Source organism: Ambystoma mexicanum, chromosome 6p (assembly GCF_040938575.1).
Source record: "Ambystoma mexicanum isolate Mex_15411 chromosome 6p, UKY_AmexF1_1, whole genome shotgun sequence".
NCBI classification, from domain to species: Eukaryota; Metazoa; Chordata; class Amphibia; order Caudata; family Ambystomatidae; genus Ambystoma; species Ambystoma mexicanum.
In genome coordinates, this window is record NC_090935.1 from 354,740,877 (window position 1) to 354,760,321 (window position 19,445).

At 42.4% G+C, this 19,445-nt stretch overlaps 1 protein-coding gene across 3 annotated transcripts in view; it reads left to right on the top strand.

Annotated features, from left to right (window-relative positions):
• SPEF2 (sperm flagellar 2) overlaps window positions 1–19,445 on the top strand; it is a 1,748,369-nt gene that overhangs the window by 1,331,495 nt on the left and 397,429 nt on the right. For 2 of the 3 annotated variants that reach the window (XM_069627121.1, XM_069627123.1), the window contains exon 28: window positions 10,961–11,208. In XM_069627121.1, the coding sequence (XP_069483222.1) occupies window positions 10,961–11,208 (248 nt within the window). The remainder of the gene's footprint in view (window positions 1–10,960; window positions 11,209–19,445) is intronic. The other variant, XM_069627122.1, reaches the window with a different exon arrangement.

Below are 19,445 nucleotides of genomic sequence, written 5' to 3' on the forward strand. Positions count from 1 at the left end.
GTGCTTCAGGAACAATGGCACGAGGAAGATGGGAGAAAATCAAAACTGCAGACAAATCTTTGAAGCTCCCGGAATGACTCACGGAACCGCAGTAATTATGGATCATTACTGGGCATGTGGCTCCAAAGCATACAGAAGACTGCTGAAAAATTGGGGAGGCATATGCACAATTGTGAACGTCCACATTCCTGCACTAGTGATCCCGAAAAGTGACCTAAATATTGACGGTTTCCCGAAAGCAGATGCTGTGGAACTGGTATCCCGAATGAAGAGAGAGAATTACTTTTCTGCCAAATCAGAAGAAGCATTTCATGCAATCCCATATGAACACAGGCTGTTTAGTCTCAACTCATCAGTGTTCACAACAATCTTCATGCCAAGAATCCAAGTTGGAGTAAATACTAAATGGTTGCAGGTAACCAGATGGGAGTTATTGCAGACCATCAACACCACCATAAAAGAATTCAACGCGATTAGAACTAAGAGCAATCCGATTGATGACCCTCCAGAACAGATATGTACTTGACATGATCACTGCGATGGATGGAGGTATTTGCGCAAAAATTGGAGAATCATGTTGCACATTTACACCCTCGCATGATGAAGAAAATGGAACCTTAACAGAAGCCATAAGTATGCTGACAAACCTACAGAACCAGATGATTGATGAAACTGACGAAGTCGATGATGACAGCTGGTTTGGAACTCTATTCTCATGGGTCCCACAATGGATGGCAGAGATATACAAGTTTCTGGGAGCCCTACTATTGATTATACTACTAGGGTTTTGTGTTATCACGATAATCATCACACAATGCCATAAAACAGCGAAGAAAGCCATTGGGATGAAGATCAAGATCAACGTCAAACCAGGATGGAAGCCGAGAGACCTGACTGATGAAGAAATAAGAGACTTTGTGAAAGCCAGCGAATTTGCGCCAGAAGGAACAAAGTTTGCGTACCCCAGGAGCCGGAGAAGATATGAAGGGAAATGGATCTATTGCAGCCCAAATGGACAGTGTCAGTTTGACATGGAACAGAGACGAACATGTAAAAACAGCAGGAAGTCTGAAAGGAGTGATAAAAATATGGAATCCAAAGGAACACACATTCGCACCATCATGTACGAGCCCAGAAGATGATGAACAAGATATAGAAGAACCAAGTAAGATAAATCCAAAAGAGGAAGCAGAAGTGGTCGATGAACTGACCAGAGGGGGGAGTGTAGAGGAGGTCCCAGACATGGCCTGCACGTCAGCCAACCATTTTGAGGTACCAGAAGCATACTTGCCAAGATATGTGACGTATAAGGAGCAAATAAACCAACAGAGCCACAGTGGGGCTCTGTCCAGTACCCATCAGAAGGACTTGTATACCTATTGAAGCGCCAATAACCAGACAACCATGGGCTGCATGATACCCATTGAGACAACCATACCAGTAGCTGACACGAAATGAAGACTACTTACAAGCTGTACCCGAAGAGACCCAAAGGGCCTTAATCGAAGGCAAATGTTGAACAAAACAAGGGCCCGGACAGATGCACAGACAAACAAAACGCGGATCAAAAAGAAGTCACACAAAGATGACAGGTTACGAATAATGAAATAATGAACAGTGAAGAAGAGACGATATAGAAATAAAATGAGACGTAACCAGGATTAAAATATGCAACTGGCTAAATGCCTGTAAATAGGCTTGGAACGCAAGAAGCGAAGGAAACAATACTGCTTGCAATGCTTAGTAGAAGGATAGAGCGGCAAGCGCCAACTATACATCTACCTCAAGAAGCACATTATACAAGTGCGACTCCATTTTGTAAAAGCAGAATTAAGCCCAGGCTGCAAGGGGTCAACCAGGCCGAGATTCATATTCCAGCTAAAACCCCAAGGAAAGAGCGGAATCAAAACTGAGCACGAAGCAGCTCGTGCCTAGGAATTCAAGGTCAACCCAAGGAAGGGAGGAGAGCAGCAACTTCGAAGAAACGAAACTTAAAAAAATAGCAGTCAGCCAGTGAAGGTCGGATAAGGAGGCCCCAGGCAGGTGGCGAGGCCGAAGGGGAATCAAATACACAAAAAGAAGGAAAAGGAATCAGATCCACGGTGAACTGACATGTGACCAACCAGGCACGAAGAGATACCAACGTCTGATGTCACCCAGAACGGTTAGCAGACATTTGGTCGAAAAAAATTGGTCGACCAGACAAATGGTCGAACCAATTTGGTCGAAAACCAAATGGTTGAATTTTTTTTTTTTGTTATTTTCACCTTTTTTTTTTGGGGGGGGGGGGGGTCCCCCCCCAACCCCCTTTTTTTCTAAAAACCCATTTTTGTAAAAGACGAAAACCCGAAAAATAAATATATAATTAAAAAAAAAAAATCGACCATTTGGTTTTCGACCAAATTGCGTCGACCAAATGTCATTCCACCAGTTTTAGGTCGACCAAATGTCTGGACACCACCCAAGAACCCGAGGATGCCATAACTTTTCTGATAAGAGGCTACAGTTTCAAGGCCAACCTCAGCCAACTAATTGACACATAGCCCTAAAGTGCTGATTGATGGAAGGGAGGCAGGGTGAATCTTGGGGCACTCTGCATCTGGGTGTCCATTCGGCATGCTGCTAATTAAAGTGGAGATTTATGCTTAGGGGTGTAACCCACCCAATCACAATGGACCAAATAATCTAGGGTCCTATAGCTAGTAGAACCAATGAGACATCGTATTTGTAGTGACGTCTATCACGAGTGATGTAGAGGGATGGGCGTAGACGCCCACCCGATAAGAGTTATCCAATCCTCATGCTCTGTTACCATATGCAAATATAGTACCTATACTTAAGTTACCTTTTCCGATCAATAGAATTGCATGACAAACTTTGAGCTTTGCACATCAATGATGACAAGTTTTGCCTATAAGAATTGCTGCCTGAATGTAGAAGTTGGAAGTTGAAGCGAGACAGGCGATCGCATCACTGTTGATTTCCATTTGTTTCCCCGTTTTTTGTACTTGTCATTAAACGGACTTCCCTTTGCCAAACCATTGACTTGTCCTTATTGATTGGTGTTGGAGTAAGAGAATGCTGCACCCCATCCTCCTAAAGGTGCAGCTATCTCGTTTTAAAGTACGGGAGGGCGACCTCTAAATCTCATGGGCCCGTTCAGAGGTCGCTCCGTCCTCCTGTGCAATAGTCAGGAATGACAATTTGCAAAAACGGTCCTTCATTCGGTCCATGATTAGAACAAAATGTAATTCGTACTCCCACCACCAAATTATTACTGTTTTGGTAGTCTATCAAAATATGAAGAATACGTGGGAGGACACAATACATTCGAAGAATAAGTTACTTCCCCCTGGTAACGTTCTTTCGATTGGATGCTCCTCCCACATATTCCTCATAACCCTTCTCAGCCTACCCCGCCATAGAATTTACGTGTTCTTACACTTTACACTTTCTTGGGAGCCTACGGTCTATGGTACCCCTGGTAATTCCTCTTCAGGAGGGGAAAAACAGAACTTAAGCCAACGGGTGCGCTACTTATACTGATGATGACGTTGACAGTCGAACGGAGGCCCCTGAGGGACATCGACTCGCCGAGACGGTACACAGCGCCCCCTGTCAAAAACTTCCAAAGTAGCTGAAGCTGGAAAGATAATTATCATAAGATGAGGAATACGTGGGAGGAACATCCAATCGAAAGAACGTTATCAGGGGAAAGTAACTTGTTCTTCTCCAGCATGGGTCTGGCATAGATTAACATGCAAACCCTCTCTCTGGCCCCTCTGCGGCTCTTCTTGACCCAGAGGACAGTGATTGCTTTAGAGGAGAAATACAGTTTTAAGTGTGAGTGAAACTGTTTTTTCTTTTACCGAGGATTCCCAGCCTGACGACAGGGAATATTCATAAGTATGTGAATCCATGCCAGACCCATGCTGGAGAACAATAGTTACAGGTTAGTAATTTCAACCTTACTTTGCTTTGATTATTTCCTTCCTTCTTGACGTCAATCTGCTGGTCCACATTTTTTCACCAATCTCTTTAATTATTTACTATTGTTTTATATTCATCAGTCTAGACACAAGAAAAGATTTTTATTGACAGTTTTATAACCTCACACATGTGCATGTTTTAATTTTTACTGCGTATGCGTACTCCTTCCTTTACTATCTGAGTAAGTGTATCCCTTTTCTGTTTCATTCCATTTTGGAGTTTAATACGCCCTCTTCTGCGGGCCTTGCCTCAGGAATCCGTAGTACCCTTTAATTTAGTGCGTACCCACTGTCCCCTTGGAACAAGGAATCGAGGTACCTATTTCTCTTTAAATTTTCCCCAAAAATCCTGTTACTTTTTTACACTTATTATTTACAACACAATCCCTCTTCCTATTTTGCCACTTTAGGTATTCTTACTTGTCTATGACTCAGCTCGAGTCCTCCGGCATCGACTCTCCCTCAACCGGCCAGTGTGCCTTCCATCCACGGGGCACCTGCGAGGACCGGACAGGGATTTCGTCAAAGGGGGACTAGCCGACCAACTCTTCTTGCATGTGACTCTGCGCCCAGATCTCCACAGGAAGGTCCACGTTCTTCTGGCTAATGGTGGGAGTAGCCAGGCATCCGGGGGTCTGGATCTGTCTTAAGTTGACTAGACCGCAACTATCTGCACCGCTACCACATGTACTCTAGCACCTTGAAGCGTCTGGTTGTGCTAGATGGAATTACAATAATGATCTCAAGCCATAAAATCAACTTGCACAATCGCACATCAGCTTGATTACATGGAGGTCTTATACCCCAATTTGCATCATCTATCACCTCATTCTATGTGGCAAAAAACAAAACCTATCAAAAGATGGTATTGGTTTAACTTATAGAACATATAAGGATTAGTACATCATTGGCTATCCCTTATGTTATGTTACTTGGCATTTATATAGCTATATATCATTGTTATGACCTCAAAGCGCTGGGAGGTTGAACACCCTCGTGGCACTGTAGTTCTGGTCAGTAGAGCCGGGATAGTGTTGTAGGGTGCGTGGTGCACCAGATATGTGTGCAGCTCATTTAATTGCCTGGTGGTAACTGCATCCTAGCATTAGGTGTGGTGCTGGAGATATCAGTTGGATGTGTGCAGCCTGGTGGGTGGACACCCAGACTGGGCTCTATCTGCGTTAGGCCTGAAGAACGCATATGTGAGCGACTAGGCCGAAATGGGCTCGGCTGGCTGCATTTTATTAGGATGATGAGGTGTGCATGTGGTAGCATTCGTATGTGAACAGCAAGGCCAAATTAATCAGGGTTATAGCTGCGTTCTAGTTGAATGATGGTGTATAGTGGAGAGTGAGCGTAGTGATGTGATATGATGATTATCTTTAATGCGCCCGAGACCAGGCATGTGAACAGGATGCCAGGGAAGATGGCGACACATGGACACATAGAGACAGGGGGCTGGGCTTACAGCGACAGGGGGGGGGGCACAGCTATATAGCAACAGCACGGGAACAGGAAGGCAGGGTACACAGTGATACACGAGTTAACATTTACATTCATATTTTTAACCAGATGCGATTCAGGCTTATGTTTACAGCTCCACCCAAGTGTGGGATATGTCAACGTTCGCATCTCCATCCAGAAGCGACTCAGGCCAACGCTCACAGTCATGGTAGGGTCTGGCGCAGGGTAATGTTCACAGTTCCAACTGAGTACTCCATTAATTCCATCCTTTTCCATCCATTTCATTCACTCAATCTTTTTCTTCCATGCCATCCATTCCACCCACTTCATTCATGCCTTCCATTTCATCCACTCCACTCATTCCTTACATTCCATTTATTCGCTCCATCCGATCCCTCCACACAATCCGTCAATTCCACCCACTCCATCCATTCTATCCGTTTCATCCAGTCTATCTGTTTCATCCACCCCGTCCACCTATTCCATCCACTCTATCCATTTTGTCCATTCCATCTATTTTATCCGTTACATCAATTGCATTCAATCCATCCATTTAGTCTATTCCATCCGTTTCATCCATTCTATCCACCCCTTCTACCCCATGCATCTATTTCATCCACTCTATCCATTCCATCCATTTATCCATTACATCAATTCCATCCAATCCATCCATCTCATCTATTCCATCCACTTCGTTCATTCTATCTATTCCATCCACTCTATCCATTTTGTCCATTCCACCTATTTCATCCATTTCATCCATTACAGGAATTCCATCTATTTCGTCCATTTCATCCATTACACCAATTTCATCCATTACACTGACCTCATCCACTCAATCTACTCCATCCACAAAAATCCACTCCATTCATTTGATTTACTCCCTCCATTCACTCCACCCACTCTATCCGCTCCATCTCTTTCGTCCACTCCATCCGCTCCATCCACTCCATCCACTCCATCTGCTTCAACCACTCTATACATATTATCGACTCTATCCATTCGATCCATTCCACCCACTCTATCCATATTATCCACTCAGTTCACTCCATCCATTCCATCTACTTCAACCACCCACCCACTCTATCCATGTTATCCACTCCATCCCACTCTATCTATTCTATGAACCCTATCCACTCCATTCATTGCATCTACTCTATCCATCTCATCTATTCCAGCCACTCCGCCAGTTCATCCACTCCATCCTCTCCATCCATTCCATCCATAGCATTCATTCAGTCCACAATACTCCACCCATTCCGTCCACTCCGCCCTCTCCATCCACCTCATCCACTGCATCTATTTCATCCATTCCAGACATTTCATTCATTCCATCTATTTTATCAGTTCCATCCATCTGCCCCATCCATCCATCCATCCACTCACTCGACTGTCTACGCCATTCGTTCCATCCATTGAACAATCCCATGTCTATATACTCTGTCCATTCCATTCTCCCCGTCCGTTTCATTTGTTTGTTCAATCCATTCCGTCTACTTATCTGTTTCGTCCATCCATTCTATCCACTCTGTCTAGTCCATCCATTTAATCCATTGATCATTTCAGCTCCATCCGTACCATCCGCTCTATTCGCTCAATCTGTTCCATCTGTTTCATCCATTCCATCCATCCATCCATCCGTTTTATCTAACTGTAATCCATCCAATCGGTATTCCACGCACATCATCCAATTCCATCTATACATTCCATATACACATATTCTGATCATTCTATCCTTTGCATTTGACAATTTTCTGTACATATCTTTCAATCATTCTACATGCATCTACGCCATTCGTTCCATCCACTCGCCCACCTGCGTCCATCCACTCCATCCATGTCATCTATCCCTTACATCTGTCCATCTTTTTATCTATTACGTCCATCCATTCTATCCAATATCCATTCCATCGATCCCCTCCGACTGTTCGTACACTCTATCCATTCATTACCTCCATCCATTCCTTCTGTCTATTCTTCCACCGTTACTCGTCCGTCTGATCTATCCATCCACTCCATCCACCCATCCATCAGTTCTATTAGTTTTGTCTATTCTCTCATCCATTCTATCCACTCTATATACATACCTTCCATTCATTCCACATGCATCTGTGCCATACATTCAATTCCTCCATTTCACATGCGTCTATCTGTTCCATTTATTCCTTCCTCTTCATCCACTCCATCCGTTCGTTCACTCCATATGTCACTCCATACATGCATCCACATCATCCATTTCAACCACCCATTTAATCAATTCATTCCCTTCATTCACTCCATTCATCCATCCAATCCTGACTGAGTTGGTGGTTGGGATCACTAAAAGGAGGGCAGAGCTTGATCTTAGGGTGCAGGCGGGAGGTAAGGTTTTAGTGTATCTTGCAGGTATAGAGGGCCGGTCTTGTGCACTGAACGATGAGTGATGCACAGGGTCTTGAAAGTGGCCCTTCGTCCAATTGGGAGCCTGTGGAGGGTTCTGAGAGCTGGAGAGGTGTGGTCTCTTGGACCCAGTGCTAGTAGCATTTTATCTGTAGGGCATGCCTTGAACTATATGTATAGTTCTGATTATAGCGGACAAAACAACAGTGGATTGGTCTATACTACATTGCACGTTAGGTTGTCCCTCAACTCCACTGATTGGCTGGCATACTATCCCAACCTTGCACTTTTGGCTCCTTAGCAGCACATACGTGAAACAAAACTTAGGTGTTTGAATTCCATCAGACTACTCCCCATTTTTCCAATAAGTCCATCATCTCTCATCCATTTATAGTTGACCTTGTTGCCTGCTCGCTCTCCTGGAACATTCCAGGGAGTGTGAGCACACCACTAGCTTAGCTTATGGTTCTAATGAATAGCCTTTGTTTTTGACTTCTGAGTCACATGTGAAAAGACCACAAATGTGTCCATTTCAGCCTTCTATTTACTGCCATTGATTTAATTATGCAGGATGCTGGTGCTCCTCTTGGCCTCTAGAGACTTTCTCACTCTATCCCACATGAACTTTTAATTGACCAGCAGTTTGACTCTCACAGATGTTTTCTGAAGAATGTCCAACATTCAGAGCTCATCCACGTACTCTCTTTGTGCTCTGTGCTTATCCTTAAAAAATTGCATCTTTAACTCTGGGCCAACCTTGACTCATCGTAGTTTTTCTGCATCTCCTGATTCTACCGTTTCGGTCTGTTTCAGAGGTGGCTTGGTTAAATTCAATGTGAGCCAGTGTCCAATTTCCTATTATGGCCGTCCTTGCCACATTATATATTCCTCTATAGCAAGCTTCTATGCATTTCCTTTCTAACTTGCGTTACTGCGTATTTACAGTTATTGGTCAGTAAGGTACTTCATCTTCTTTAGATCCATGATTAATTTAGCTTCAGGTACATCATTACTTCTAAGTATTTTCATATAATTTCAGAATAGGTTCATATATCTTCTTTATGACATCACTTTGTGCTCATCAGATTTCACTTTAACATCTGTCCATAGTATTCATTGATGCATTCTGACATCTTGGCAGGTGACATCCTTCCATGTAACATCTTCCACACTTTCAGTGCAAGGGTACATTCTGTATGGCTGTCTGAGTGCATAACATCTCTCATACACTCTATGCGATATGGGAACAATACAGGAGGTCCCATTTATTGCTTTTCTTTGGCTGCTCCAGTATGACAGAGGTGAGGGGGCGGGAACTGGCAAGATAGCGTCTACCTGCTCCTCTACAACAGTTTTGCTGCTCTCATTTATTCAAGCAAATCTTGGGTGATTTGCCAAGTTACATGTCTGTTCATTGTACCTCTTGGCTAGATATACACGTTTATTAGATTAGTATGGCTCCTTGTTATAATGCATGCCCAGGATCCTACATCAATCAGCTGCAGACTACATATACTGAAGAGGCTTCCTTTATTTACTACTAGTGTAACAGCCTGTGTACATGGGCCAAAGTACGTGAAAAAAGCAGTTTTCAGAGTGTCAATATGTTTTATGGTGTACTCCTGACCTGACTGGTTGCGCCGGTGTGTCAGGGCTGCTCGCTCCCTCATTGTTGGAAGTCACGGTCCCACTTTCACTTCAACGTCCATTGGAATCCCTGCTGAAATGGCTAAAATCCTGGAGAACTACACCTCCCAGCATTCTGTGCATTCAGGCAGTCTCCTAGGTTTCCATTCACACAGTAGGACCACTTCATATTTCCTTAGGCAACAGCTCCCTCTAGCGGTGACAGCAGGTGAAGTGCGGCTTCGGACAAACGTATATGTGGCCTTTTATCATATAGTGTGATTGCGTTACTTGGTTCCAGTTACTCTTGGTTATGCTGATGCTTCATGGATTAAACCACTGGCCATCATCTCTCAGTAACAGTTCAGGCTCAATTGACATTCACAGAGCAGTCATTGGTGTCATGCACCCAACATTCTCCTGTGCTACGCATTCACTCTGCAGTCACCAGCATCCTACAGCATATATGGATTGCCAGCAGGATGAGGAAGTAACACACCTCTTTCTTCTTCACATTGATCATAGTCAAAACAGCCATTCACATGCTGTGACATAACACTCATATTCTTGTAGACCTAGTTTTAATCCATTTCCGTACTAGTGCTGGGCGAACATGTTCCGTGAATTGCCAAATCTTCCACATTCTCAGCATTTTTAGTTCCTGCAAGCTTCTCAAACATTTTTCTTAGATTCAGTAGATTATTTCTAACACCCACAGTGCCCTATTACAAGCCCCACTGACCAACTGGCGGCTTGCCACTGCAGACCAGTGGGGAATTTTAAACATTTGTTTATACTATTTCTCTCTAAAGCTGGAAATAGAAAGTAGTTTATTTAATTCTTATGTCACCGGGATGCAGAGTTTTGAGAGATCAGATGGGGCATATGGGTGTTTTTTGGGTTGCTGGGGCGGAGGGATAGTTCACACCCCAAAGGTGACCATGAATATTTACAGATCACCAAACCTTTGTCTCTGTGACCTACCAATGTTTGCTGGTCACTTTTGGATACGTTTATCCAGCTTTATTCACTCCTTTTTTTGCTATAAAAAGTACGCATCGGGGACTGTTGAAGTTGTTCACATTTTTGATAATTTAACAAAACTGAGTATTTTAGTAATTTACATAATACCTTATGATTTTATGAATGACCACATTGGAGGAAGACACCATTTTACATTTACTAAAATCTTCTATGCTCTGCAAAGCATTATCGGTGTAAATGTTAAAACCCTGAATTGTTGGTTCTATAATTTAGCAATAATGTGTCAGGCAGGGGGTTTTAAAGGCCAGTAACGGTCGGGGAGCAAGTAAAACGTCTGATTGAAGTGCGTAACATTGATCTAGTTCATGCAAAACCACCATGAACCATGATGACTTGTTTGTCTAAGATACACACTGTTCTTCTTCTTAAGGAAGTCAACACAATAACTTGCATTATGTTGTCGTATAAATAGGTTTCTTTTCATAATGAAATGCTATCCATGAGATTACCGTAAGCAGATTTCTTTATTTTGACAGCATTGACCGTCTGATTCAGATCGCCCGTGATCATGTTGAGACTGCTACAAAGATCATCCATGAGCTCATTTTAGAAAAGACAGATTTTTACGTGAATGGCGATGTGAAAGTGGTCCCAGATCTCTTGCCTCCACCATGTCCACCATTGGGTGAAACTCCTCTAAATGGCTCATTAACAATCAGTCAGCTCGAACGCCTTTATCCGCAGTTTATGGAGGTGGCTCCTACAGGTAAGGAATCACTTCCATTTGCATATTAATCAAAATTGATATTTGTTTAATGAACTTAAGTAACATTGTTAATTAAGTTATTTAGAGTTTTGCAAAATGCAGCAAATAATGCACACACAGTATCACTAGAGTGTTGCCTCTTTTCATACGTCATTTAATACCATGAAATGTGCTTAAATGTGCTGTTATTCCACGAAATGTTTATTTTATTGTATTGTGCCTAACTCCCAATGTGGTCCTATGACTGTTTCTCTTATCCTTAAAAGCAAATCCATTGCTGCTAAATTGCTGGTGTATCCTATAAACGTGTATATGTCGCCAAGTAAAATATTTCATTGAAATCAGCAGTTAACTTTTCCAAAATCTATACATTTAGAATCAGTAACCAGTAAATTGGGTAATATTTGTACCTATTGTTACAGCACTGAGAAGGTGGAGTCAGGCATGAAGCTATGTATATATATATATATATATATATATCATTGATGTCACCATTGACATTTGTGATGTCATCTTTGATGTCATGGGTGTTAGTTTTAGCAGAGCACAGTGCTGGTGCGAGTTATGGTTGCTTAGCTTACCATAACTGGCGAATTTGTGGGGTGTTTCGGTTTGACCTGTAACCATAACGTCCCTGTAAGAACGTTTTTCCATTGAATTTCATAAGTTTTTGCTAGTGCAACTTAACCATAACGTTCCTTTAACAACGTTTTTTGTTAGTGAATTTAATTTTATTTTATTAGGGCACTGTAAGCATAACGTTGCTTTAGCATAGTGTATTTAGAAATGATGCTATGTTTGTAGTACTGCACCTTCACCATAACGTTCCTTTAGCAATATTTATTGTAGCTGATTATGATATAAAGCTCCTTTCAGAGTGTCACAATGTAAGTGGCAATGAAGGGATGCAGTGCGTCGCGCATTGTATACCCTCCACACAATTGTATGCTAAATGGAAGGAACTGTGGTACTGTGGAAAACATTGCAGTAGAAACAGTTAGAAATGGGTGGCTGTTGAAACAGATGGTTGTGCGTGTTGCAGTGCATTTTCAAGAGCACAAGTGCCCAACAGCAAGCACAAACAGTATTCCTATACTTCCAAAAAGGGCAGCAAGGCAATGTGTGTAGAGCATGCAGAATTTGGAAATGCACTAATATCAACAGGAACGCTATTTGTGGGTAAATCTGTTCGTGCTGTGAAACGATAGATTCCCATTTGTACAGTACGACAATGGCACAAGTTGCAAAAAGACACAAATACACTTCTTCACAATGTACTGCGATTTCTCCATTTCCGGACCAAATAAAAAATAACACGCCTACATGGGTGTCTGCATGATGGGATGCACAATTATGCAGGAGATCAGAAACAGAAGCATTACCTGGCCTACTGCCTCTCTTAAGAGGTGTTAAGCAGGGATGCATCCTGGTCTCTACCTTATTTAACTTATATCTTGCAGATTTGGGTGAGGTATTAAATCCCTCTGCAGCCTGTCCTGTGAAACTGGGGATGCTAAAAATCAGCTGGCTCGGCTGTGCTGACGATCTGCTCCTACTAGATTACACCCCAAATGGGATCCAATGGCTGCTTGATGCCTTGGGTGAATATGCCAAAGTCAACGGCCTACGTGTCAACATGGAAAAAACAAAAATAATGACATTTAATGGGGAAAATAAAAACAAAGCTCCTACTAAATTTGTGTGCAAGATAGATCAGAGACCAGTTACGTATGTGGATTGCTATAAGTATCTTGGGGTGCTGATAGACCTAAATTTAAATTGGACTACTCATTGGGAGGAGAATCGAGCAAATTGTCTGAGAATCATACACCAGCTGAGCATATTCATTGGTAGACAGGGTGGTTGCTCTATTAAGACAATTCTGCTCCTATACACAGCTAAAATAGTACCATGCATGTTGTGGAAGTTTGCGGGGCAAAGTTACTGTCAGAGTTGGCCAAATTAGAAGACGAAATCTTGCATATTCAACTTAGAATGCCCAAGTCATTTTTTAGTGGAATTTTTCCTCCTGGAATTTGACCAGCAGCACTGATTAAATATAAGTTGCCCATTGTTTTCGGGAAACCTTTGAGCCTGGATAATGGTTACATCATGGTTGATGATTTTCAATCCTGTAGAGAAATAGATGACTATGAGCAATTTGGCACTCTCAGAAACCTGTTGGTCAATCACAAGACATGGGTGAGAGGGCTTGCATCACAGACTGTTGGGCTCACTCAGTCTGGGTTAAAACATCTGATTAAACAGAAAAATGTGAAGATAGCTCTGAAGATGAATTAATATGCTTAGCGTCAAATGTTAATAGTGGGCCGTTTGTACAGTACAGGATGGAACGTAAAGTAGCTCCTAAATATCTAGAAGCTTTTCCTAATAGTAGTATGATTAGGCAATATCTTCTACTTACATTTAATGTTACTAAGGCTTTGGAAATTGAGGGTGCAAAAATGGGTATATGTCGGTCTGAGCGCTTGTGTTGCCTGTGTGGTGAATTGGAAATTGAGTCCGCTGAACACATGTCACTGTGTTAGTCTGAATGCTGTTAGTAGCAACTATATGAAAGCCTACAACAACAAGACACATTTTGAAAATATTCATATGCTGTGAACAACGTTGTTAGAGGGAAATTATGTTAATTTGATTTATCACATGATTACATTTTACTATAAATGATTTGAGATTTTAGGAGAAATAAAACAGGGGATTTTAATATAGGTATGTGATTTGATTCAAGAGTTGATATTTGTACTAACCTTTATGTAACTTTGTGTTTTTTTGTATTTATTTTATTTGTGTTTTAATGTGTTGTATATTGGATAGAGAGCTGTCGACTATTACGCCTAGCCATCCTTGCTTAGCCTTTAGGAAATCACCCTGTTTAAACACAAATTGGTGTACAGTTTTTCTTTACTCTTAAAAATAAGGCGGGCCCCAGTACATAGTTGTCCAATCCAGTGAAGGACTTTTACAAGTGCATGAAATGTAAAGTGTGTGGAAATGCGATGCCTTCTAAAACCTCTATACATCCATTGTTTGGCACTTCACGCATCATTCAACATTATATCACTTGCAATACTACCTATGTGGTGGTTTATGTGTTAATTGCCCATGCAACAAATGGTATGTGGGTAGCACCACTTGAAAATTGACAGTTTGTATACTGCAACATTTGAGAGCCATACAGACCCTGGACTATTCATATCCGGTGGCTAAACATTTTCTAGAATGTCATGGCAGTAATGCAGAGGAATTGTCTTTCTTTGGAGAGGCACATACCTGTACATCCATGAGGGGGGAGATCGGAAACTAGTCCGACAGCTGGATACCAAAATGATTACTTTATCCAGAGTGACCACTTTAAGTAGCAGGAAATATAAACTCACAATGGGCCTCATTACGAGTTTGGAGGTAGCCATGCCATTTTTAGCGGCATGGCTACCCCCAAACCGGGTACCGGGTCTGGGTTCCAGAAATAGGGAATTACCGGGCCATGCCGACTTTGGCGGGCCCGGTAATTCTTATTGTTGGGACTCGGACCCGGTACATCCCCATTCCCATTTGAACCCCCATAGGGCTCAATGGGAATGAGGATGCTGCTGGCGGGTCTCGCTAAGGACATCTGGTCTGGCCAGGCGTCCAGAGCGGGACCCACTGCATACTTTGTAATGTGGCAGCCCGGAATGAACGGTGCTGGTCCCTTACCAGCACCGTTCATTCCGCGGCCGCCACACTCCTAATGAGGGCCAATGTTTTTTGGACCAGTTGGCAGGAGACAAGACAAGAAATAAAACATCATTAGCCAGAGGGACAAGATGGTAACCATTCTTACAGGATTGGGACATGAAGATGACAAATGGTTCCATTTCCAGCTTTTCCTCCTGCTTCTACATGGTGTCGTGGGCAGTTTACATCTATCACTGATTGCGTTTTCTTATCCTCATGGCTATTTGATAGGTGTATACATTTTGTAATTAGAGATGGTGGAACCAGTGACCACAAACGTCTTGAAGCTTCCCTTTCTTGGTGTTTTAAAAAAAAAGCTGAGTTTTTGTTACAGTCTGTAAGAGTCAATAACCAGAAAAATAGACTGGTTAAATACAAAAGATATGGGAGAAACTAAATGAGGGTCTCCAATTAGCCTGCAGTGATCGGCATGGTACTGATTTGCGACAGAAGTGCAGTCCTTTGGGTTTCCATCACTTTCTCTGGTCAATAGAGCGTCCTCGAAGTGTGTCTGGGCGAAAGACTTTGCCCCTTACTCACTCATTTGATGAGGCAACTTGGCAACTCAAAAAAAGAGATATGCGCAGGGTGATCAGATTTGTTGGTGTAGAAGTTCAAGATCCAGACCAGTTAATAGAAAAGATAAAGATTATCAAAACGCCTATAAAAACTGGTTTAAGCAACGCCAAATTAGCCGTCTGCAGAAGGATGGTGAACTGATGCTCAAGGCACTCTGCGATAACACATCCCGCAGTTTCTAGGCAATTGTTAATTCAGATGGTAGTAACCAAATGAGTAGTCACATAAACATAGTCACTGAAACAGATTGGGTAGGCTATCTCTCCCAACAATTTCAAAAACCAAAGGGAGAATGTTCCTATAAGATCACGGACGTTCCTTGGTCTCTGGAATATTCAGAGGCTGATGTTTCCGAGCTGATATCCAGGGCATCATCCTCAAGAGCAGCGGGTCCTAATGGTCTCACCTACCAGATTTTAAAAGGGAACAAAAACTTGTGGGCCAAAATATTGTCAGAATTCTTTCGGGAAATAGTAAGGAGGAAATCGCTTCCCCCTTCTTGGAAGTCTGCCATCATCATACTCATCTTCAAGAAGGGGGATAGAAAGAATCAGAGAAAATACTGTTCAATTACATTATTGGACGTTGTAAGTAAGCTATTTTCAAGTCGATTGATGGGTGAGTTGGAAACATGGGCCAAGCAGAATGCTGTTCCGTCCAAACAACAAACTGGGTTTCGGAGGTGTCATTCTACCTCTCTAAATGGTATAACTCTAGCTACTCTTACAGAAAAATCTGAGAATAAGCGAGTACGAGAGCTATGTGGTGCTTTTATCGATCTTTCTAGTGCTTTTGATCTGGTTAATCGAGATTGTTTATGTTTATGCAAAATTAGATAGATGGGGAGCTCCGAAATCGTTGGTGAATATGCTGGTGGCCCTGCATGAGGACAACACAGTCAGGCTTAACACCAAAGGCTTATTGTCTGACTATGTCGAGGTAAAGAGAGGAGTCTGACAGGGCTGTATGGCTGCCCCATTTTTATTTAATCTTTATATGGCAGACTTTGGAGAGTAAATAGACTCAGCGGCCTTAGCAAGTTGAAAACTTGGCACAAATTCCATTAAATGGCTAATGTACGCCGATGATATTGTCCACCTAGACTATACAGCGGTGGGCCTTCAGAGGCTGTTAAGTTCCCTGGATCGTTTCATCAAGAAGAATGACCTGACTATCAACCCAGGGAAATTGAAGATAATAATCTTCAGGAAAAATAGGTCTCAAGGCCATAATGCATCTGGTCAGTAGGAGGCCATAGAATCCCAGTGGTTGAGGAATTGGTGTATTTGGGCTAGACCCTGTACTCCAATCCGACACTGAGCCAAAATCTACTTGACTTCTTAACTAAAGCATCTCAGTTAACATCACAGATGCAGAATATACACGGGCAGATACACGGTACATTTTCTCTAATACCAGTTATAAGGTTCTGCATTTCAAAAAACATACCTGTACTTATGTACGGTTTTGAATGTAAGCCATTAGCCTGGAACCTGAATTAGCCTGGAACAGTGATGTGGAGACGTTAATCACTAATCCTATGAAGTCTAAGATGGCTTTGATAACTATGGATTGGATTAGTACAGTTGACCACATGCAGGCATCTTCCTCTGCTGCCTCCTTTTTGATATGTGATAAGAAATTGGGTTACCTGCCGAAATACCTTCTAAAATCTCCAGATGCAAAAGTGAGGCAGAACTTTCTGAGAGTCCGACATCATATAGTTCAGACTGGAGCGGTGCTAGTACTTTGGGGATTGAAGGAGAAAGCAAAAATACTATGCCCAGGCTGTGAAGATCCAAGTAGACAGACGATCATACATATTTTGAGAGAATGTCAAGGAACATGGAGCATTTCGCTTGCTTTATTGATTCATCTGATCGTCTGTCTTCAATGATGTTTTGGGAATGGCAGATTGCTGGCCACGAGACCTCATTGACGATAAAAGTGATTCATGTCTCACAACAGGCTGGGTTTATTCCATCAGAGTATTGTTGAAGTTAAGTTGCTATTTGACATGTGTTGCTTTCTCTTTCTTTTTCTTTTTTTGCACAATTTAATATGGCAAATGAATGTTGTTTTATATGAAATGAAATGTATGTTTTTTTATTGATTTTGTATGTGAAAAACCAATTTGGTTGAAACGTAATAAAAAAATAAAGAATGATTTTGGACTTGGATACTATTCATGAAAGGAGTTTAGTTATCTTTTGATTACTTTCTGTTTGCACAGTACTCTGCTTTTTTGTAATTGTAGTTTTACGTTTTTGCTTTGGTAAGTTGATGATGTTTAATTGTATAATTATCATTATTTTATTGTATCAGTCTGTCAACTGAATATTGTGTGATATGCATTGTGAGTCATGTGGTTATTGGACATATTGGACTGTAATCAGAGATCTTTATCTTGCATATGGCTGTGCTAGAATTTGTGTTATGGTTTTGAGGTTCATAACAGGAGTAAAGTTGTCCCTCTAGTATGATTTGTCATCAGATCTCTGACACTCCCATCTGCACATATTGATTCATGAGGGTGCTGGATGAGGGTGCTGGATGCATTATGTGACTGTCGTGTTTTGGTATTAATCATCTGCCAATCTGCAAATTACCAATATATTTGGCTGCTGCCATGCACATTGCACTTTCCACGGGCCAGTGATTAACCAAAATGCCTCCATACGCTGCACACCCCCGGTGCACCTCAACACCCATCCATTGGTCATGCTCCCCAGTACATGCCCCATGGCATGGGAATCCTAAAATCACACATGCATGCATGTGTGCACACACATGAACAACATTGGTTAACAGCAGGGACAGGCAGCAGAGTCAAGGAAGAGTGAAATATGCACTAAACCATTGAGACCAGACACCACTTTGATTTCAACGGATACAAATATATTAATAAACATGTATGAAAGTCACACTCATTAAAATAAAGCAATAAAACCTGCATGAATCAAATCAAAAAACAAAAGAAAGTGAAAACGGAAATAAACGGGATGGATAAAATGAAAACCTCCAAAAAGTGGTCCATGTCCATTAATGTATGTCCAAATAAAAACACAAATTAGAACAAAACCATTCCTTCATGGTGCAAAATAAATGTTTCCAAGAAAAAGTCAACTATATACAAACATCCAGGGTCCATGGTCCCAAAACATGTATGAAATTCAAACAAAACCATCAAAAAATTACTATATACAAGATGTGGAGCAAAGTCCAGGAACTCCAAAAAAAGGGAAAAAACAAATGAAACCTACTCCTAAAGAACTATATACAATGGCAGCGGGCTAGTCCTTTGACTCACCATTTCCCTCTAAGGTCTCGGCCAGGGCATCATCGAACTCTGTGTCGATTTCCAATAAGCCGGCCTGTGCTCTCCCCTCTGCTCAGATCTGCTGGCCAAATCGCACCAACACGGAAGACATCCTTGTTGAAAGGTCCACATGTGCCTCATGCCCGATGGCCGATACCCACCTCCCCTCCATTGGAAGACCCGAGTCCTGTCGCCTCCTATGCCGAGCCTGCTGCCGCAGAATAGCCCAGTGCCAGCGCCTCCGGGACAGCCTCCGGGATGATGACAACCCCTGGAGCTGTCGTGCATGTGCCCTGCTGCTTGGTGCCTCCTGCTCTTCCACCATTGCCACATGTCCTGTCACAGGATGGTCTCCGTGGTAACCACCTCTGCTGATCCTCCTTCCACTCCCGATCCTGGCATGGATGTGGTCTCTACCAGACTAACCGCCGGGGTTGCGACAGGTACACAGGGGGCCCTGGTGGTATGTGGGCTGGAAGACGGCAGGAAGGATGACTGGCGCACAGAGGAGGCAGACGAGGAAGGGGTCACATAAGTGGCCAGCCTATGCACCGATTGCGATACCAGGAAATGTGCTAGCCAGTTCACGAGACGGCAG